The sequence below is a fragment of the Peromyscus californicus genome, unplaced genomic scaffold (assembly GCF_007827085.1).
Source record: "Peromyscus californicus insignis strain IS unplaced genomic scaffold, ASM782708v3 Scaffold_14__1_contigs__length_90479793_seg_2, whole genome shotgun sequence".
NCBI classification, from domain to species: Eukaryota; Metazoa; Chordata; class Mammalia; order Rodentia; family Cricetidae; genus Peromyscus; species Peromyscus californicus.
Window position 1 is genome coordinate 55,820,665 of NW_026294436.1, and position 6,000 is coordinate 55,826,664.

The following is a 6,000-nucleotide window of genomic DNA, read 5'->3' on the forward strand; positions in this document are numbered from 1 at the left end:
GGATCCTTCCCTTCGGACCCTGGTATGCTTTGTAGTAAGGGCTCTGTCTGCCTTGAAGGACTGTGGATGAGCAAATAAATGGTTTAGAACAGAGAGTGTTCAGTGAATGTTAGTGTCTGCCACTGTGAGCCCAGATAGAGCTCTCCTCCCCGAGGGTCCGTGAACCACCTGCTACCTCTTGCCTTCTTGCTGAGGCTGATGGTCTGTGCCCATGGTGGGAGCTTTGAAACTATGTTAGTGACTTGGGTCATAGCTGTCACAAATTACCTGATGAGAAGCAAGCTTAAGGAAAGAAGCGTTTATTTTGGCTCACATTTGAGGGTGCAATTCCATCATAGGAAGGTGGGGAGTAATGATGGCCGGATCTTGAGGCAGCTGGTCACATTGCATCAGAAAGCAGAGGGTGATGGATACTGGTGTTCAGCTCAATTCCTCCTTTTGATTTGGCCCAGGACCCCAGCCCGTGGAATGATACCTGCTCACAGTTAAGGTGATCGTCCCATAATCCCTCACAGACTTGCCCAAGGCTTATCTGCTCCATGTTTCTAAGAACATTCAAATTGACCATATTAACCATCATAAGAATTGTCCCAGACTCTGAGCTTAGTGATATGTCTGGGCTTCGTGGTCTCCTAACTCCCCTGGATCCTGTCTTCAAATATTCTAAAGCCATGCATGTCAGTCCTGCCTTCCTGCATGGACTCATCCATCCTGTACAATTTTCTGCACCTCAGTGACATATGGAAATTTGTCATGAGGACCCAGGTATCAGCACTGCACAGCTACAGGCTGGGACTCCCCTCTTCCTGTAGAAGCAGGGACACCTCCCCTTGCTCCAGAAACTGACCTCATCTGTATCCATCCCTACTCTGCCAAACTGTCATAAGGCTACTGGCTAAAAACAATAGACAGTTATTCTCCAGCAGTTCTGTAGGCTAGAAGTCTCAAGTTAGTTTTATGGGACTAAATCCTTGGTGTCAGAAGTCTAGTTCCTTCCAGGGACTCCAGGGGAGAACCCATGCCTTGTTTTTCCAGAGTCCACTGGCTGCCAGCATTCCGTGGCCCATGGCCACATCAGTCCAATCACAGTGCCTCCTCTTCTTCCATAGCCCATTTTCCTGCTTCACTGGTATGTGGACAGCTGTGATGAAATTTAGAACCCACTTAGATAATCCCTGATAACCTCAAGATTCTTGACTCAGTCATACAATGTCCTTTTTTGCCATAGAAGGTCACTTTCATGAGTCCAAAGGGTTCGAGCCTGGATATCTCTGAGCCCCTGTCTTGGTTTATTTTTTCTGTTGCTGTGACAAATTACTCTAGCAAAAGCAACATAACGGAAAGGCAGTTTACTTCATCTTACAGTTCAAGGTACCGTTTACGGAGGGGAAATCAAGGCAGCAAGAGCTCAAAGCAGCTAACCATAACACATCCCCAACCAGGAAGCAGAGAGTAATATCTGTAGGGTGCTGCACTACCCACGGGGGCAGGTCATCCCACTTCAACACAATCACAATAATTCCCCATCGGCATGCCCAAAGGCTTGTCTCCCAAAAGATTCCATACTCTGCCAAGGTGACAGTTAACACTCATGGTCACAGGGCAGTCACTTAGCCTACCCTCTCTTGTCAGGGTGGATTCTCCAGGTGCTTTCGCTGTGCACTGTGAAGAAGTTAAGGTTCTGTGCCATTATGGGGGCAACACAGACATTGGAGTTAGTGGCCGGGTCAAAATGGAGGCCATTGGAGTATTGATAGTCTGACATTAAGGCCCTGCTACTGAGCACCTTAGGGCTGAGATGAGACCCTTTAAAGCATTTTGTTAAATATCCATCTTGGCTTCCAGAGCCATTGGTAACTTACTGTGTAGTAAGAGATGGTCATGGCCTGGGCAATCGTCACAGTGACATCTTACCTCATACGGCGTTTGTGGGGCTTCAGGGCATGGCTGGTAGAGAACTGGTGTCCTTGTGGAACGTTGTCAAGGAAAGAGGTCCATGGAAGTAGTCTGCCTGGGGATGGCACGAGAGGGCTTACCTCAGTGCAGGGGAGTGTGGCTTCTCCACTGGCACTCACAGTCCCGCTTAGTGCCAGGAAATGAGATATTTTCCATGCGACTGCTGCCAGGCTCAGCTGGAGACTCCTGTTTTATTGTCTTGAACAAATGAGCTCAGAGCTGAGGGAATGAGGCTGGTGGGTGGTTTCTGTTGTTTGTCAGATGGAGGCAGCTCTCTCCCCACTCTGTCAAACTCGATAAACCCCACTCAGAGCTGCCTGAAGCCAGCCATCTACACCTAACTGTGAGGCCTGCCTGGAAAACACTGCTCAACCCAGTTCTACCCGATGTCTGCCCCAGAGCCAGAGCCAAGGCACGACTGCCCTTTCCCGCCATGCTAGCTCTAGAGGCCTTGTGTTCCTCCTGCCTCAGATCACTGGAACACAGATTTCATGCAACAGACTGGAACCATTTGGACATGGTACCACCTGAAACTTCGAGAACCCTGAATCCAAACTATAGGCCTATCTTATTTTTGTCCCAAGTGTCAAGAACCAATCATTCTCATCACTGTTGTTCACCAGGGCCACTGGTCTCCATGACAGGTAGGACGGTGTCTGTTGATGCCTGTGGTTAGGGGGGTCTGAGGATGATTCTCTGGTTATCCTCTTTCTCCAGGGCCCACTAATCCAGGGGTAGAAGAGTGCATGCTCTGGTAGTTGCATGTGATTTCAGTGTCATTCAAGCCCATGCTCAGTAATGTCCCATATCAAGCATTTCATGTTTTCAATTTCATCTAGACTAGAGTCCTAAGTAGTTCTAGTGACCTGTGACGGCCTTTCCTGGGTACTGGGCCAATCCAAAGAGCCACTTGGAGGAGTATTGCTGAATTCCTGCTCTACTAAGGAAGCCTGGAACTTTAAAGAAGGGCCCCACAAGTAAAGCTGATGGGTGCCCTGCCCCTCCAACTCCCCAGCAGGAATTCCAGACTGTCTGTTCCTGGTGGAGACACAGGCCATGGACTTGATAACAGCTCCCTAGGGACGTGAATGCCCACCATCCAGTCAGAGCTGCCCCAGGCTGGTGGGGTACAGCTGTGTGGTCCTGGCTGTGCCTGTCAGAGTCCTTTCTGCTCACACTGCTCTCTGTTCCCAATCCCCACGCTCAAGTGTCAGACCATCTGCCGGCGCCTGTGGTGTGCTAGATACTTGGTGTTCTGAGTTCAGAGAACACAGGAAAAGCCACAGCCCTTGCTCCCTGGGTGCTTATACTCTTGGGGTGGATGTGGAGAGAGGAGAGAGAGAGAGACATATTGGGCATGGTAGAGAAGGTACTTCCTGGCCTGGTGACTAGCCCAGGGTAGAGTGCTTGTCTAGAGTGCATGAAGCCCTGCGTTCAATCCCCGCTAACTAAAACACACGCACACACACTCACACAGGCGTGTACTGTAATAGAGGTATGTTTGTCGTACTGTGGTAGCAGGGATCAACAGAACAGGACAGAATGGCTTTCTGGGAGATGGCACGGTACCCAAAAATGACTTTGTTATCTTTGCCTGTTAAAGAATAGGATCAAAGAGATGGAGGCAGGGTGGCATCACCGTGGCCCACCGTGGCCCACCGTGATGACTGTGGGCAGCTTTGTGGGGATAGAATGTAGACTACACAGTGGGAACAGCATCAGATGATGCTGGGATGCCTGGTTACTCGGGACTGCTAAAGGCTGCCGAGAGTTCCGGCCGGAGGGGCCGGCAGAAACTTGAGAAGGACGTCACGAGATCACTCCAACCCTTCCATGCATTTCTTCTCCACTAGGAAGGTGCAAGGACACCCTCTCCACAATCACGGGGCCCACCACCCAGAACACATATGGACGGAATGAAGGGGCCTGGATGAAGGACCCCCTAGCCAAGGACGACCGGATTTATGTAACCAACTACTACTACGGCAACACATTGGTAGAGTTCCGAAATCTGGAGAACTTCAAACAAGGTTTGTGGCTTGGGTCTGATGTGGGGAGTACCTCCCCAGCCTCATTACCCCTCCTCTGATGATGGCATAGTGAGGGTCCATGAGAAGCAGGACATTCTCTATGGACTGCAAAAGGGCATTTCCTGGAAGGGTGGTCACCTCTTTGACTCTCTCTGCCCTCTTGGCTCTTTCCCCCCTCCTGCTCCCCCCCCCACCACCACGCAGCTCCTTGGATATGGAAGATCTTGAGCCAGGCTAGTAAACATCCTCTCTTCTCCTTGGCCTCCAACAGTTTACAAAATCTCAGTCAGGTAGATGAGTGTGGGACCTTTTGAACACTCAGGGAGGCAAGTGGGATTGCTGTCGCTTTCAGGAGGATGCTGGGTAGGAACAGGAAACAATATGTCGTTCGGCACTAGAAAGTGGTAGCACCAAGACACAAACCCAAGTGTGCAGACCCTAGTCCGTAGCTGGTTCCGTCACAGGCAGTGCTGCCATGAAGCTTCCCACCTTCTTGCCACCACAGGTCGCTGGAGCAATTCCTACAAGCTTCCGTACAGCTGGATCGGCACAGGTCACGTGGTGTACAATGGCGCCTTCTACTACAACCGGGCCTTCACCCGAAACATCATCAAGTATGACCTGAAGCAGCGCTACGTAGCTGCCTGGGCCATGCTCCATGACGTGGCCTATGAGGAGGCCACACCGTGGCGGTGGCAGGGCCACTCAGATGTGGACTTTGCTGTGGATGAGAATGGCCTGTGGCTCATCTACCCGGCTCTGGACGATGAGGGCTTCAGTCAGGAGGTCATTGTCCTGAGCAAGCTCAATGCTGTGGACCTAAGCACACAGAAGGAGACCACGTGGCGCACTGGGCTCAGGAGGAATTTCTATGGCAACTGCTTTGTCATCTGCGGGGTGCTGTATGCTGTGGACAGCTATAACCAGCGGAACGCCAACATCTCCTATGCCTTTGACACCCACACCAACACACAGATTGTCCCCAGGCTGCTGTTTGAGAATGAGTATTCCTACACCACCCAGATAGACTACAACCCGAAGGACCGCCTCCTCTATGCCTGGGACAACGGCCACCAGGTCACCTACCACGTCATCTTCGCCTACTGACATGCTTGACCCCCCAAAGAGAAGTGCAGAGGGGCCGCTAGCACCTTGTGTGTGTTTGTGTGCATATCTGTGTGAGAGAGTGTGCAGGTGGGTGTGTGTGGTTTTAAAATATATATTATTTTGTATAATATTACAAATGTAAAATGACAGTTTGGGTCTTATTTTTTTTTATATGGATTGTAGATCAATCCATACATGTATGTGCTGGTCTCATCCTCCACAGTTTATATTTTTGTGCAAACGAACTTCTCCTTTGGACCAGTAACCTACCTTCCTTCACGCTCTACCCTCCAGCTCCTGAGTGCAAGGCGAAAGCGTTTCTTCCTCTGGGTCTCGCGGCCAGACTGTGCCAGGAACAGGGGTGAAGGGCTCAAGAAAGAAGTGCTAAGTGGCGGGGAATTTTTTTTTTATGTATTAGAGAAGTTCTTAAAACTCAGAAAAAAAAATGCCTTTTTTTTTTTTTTAATAAAGGAGAAGTTTTAAAATCCTTTCCCAGGTCATTTTTGTTTAGCAGGGTTGCATCTAACTAGGTGTCAGCTTCCTGCTCCTGAAGGAGACTGGGTCTGTGTTCCCAGGAAGCGTTCTTTCAGCCTGGCCTGAAATCCCAGGAAGACTGCAAGTTCGAGGCCACGTGGGCAGATGAATTCCAGACCAGCTTAGGCAACTTACCAAGGCTCTGCCTGAAAAAAAAAGAGAGTATTCTGTTGCCAAACTGGCCTGTATCAAAGTTGAGGTGTTAAGACACCCCCCTCTCCCCTCCTTGGCATGGTGGTGGTGTGAGTACATTCTTCTCCTCTCCTCTCTTCTCCCCTGCCCTCTCCTTTTCATTCCCTATTTCCCCCTTTCTACCATCTGATAGCCTCATACTCACAATCCTCCTTGTCTCATCCTCCCAGCTACTCGGATC

The 6,000-nt window shown here is 50.1% G+C and overlaps 1 protein-coding gene across 4 annotated transcripts in view; it reads left to right on the top strand.

Moving 5' to 3' along the window:
- Positions 1-5,583, top strand: part of Olfml2b (olfactomedin like 2B) — a 36,847-nt gene extending 31,264 nt beyond the window's left edge. For 2 of the 4 annotated variants that reach the window (XM_052737563.1, XM_052737564.1), the window contains exons 7-8: positions 3,810-3,990; positions 4,492-4,721. In XM_052737563.1, coding sequence (XP_052593523.1) covers positions 3,810-3,990; positions 4,492-4,606 — 296 coding nt within the window. In that variant the 3' untranslated portion in view covers positions 4,607-4,721. Of the gene's footprint in view, positions 1-3,809; positions 3,991-4,491 lie in introns of all 4 variants that reach the window. The other 2 variants (XM_052737560.1, XM_052737561.1) reach the window with 1 other exon arrangement.
- The last annotated feature ends 417 nt before the right edge of the window (positions 5,584-6,000 follow it).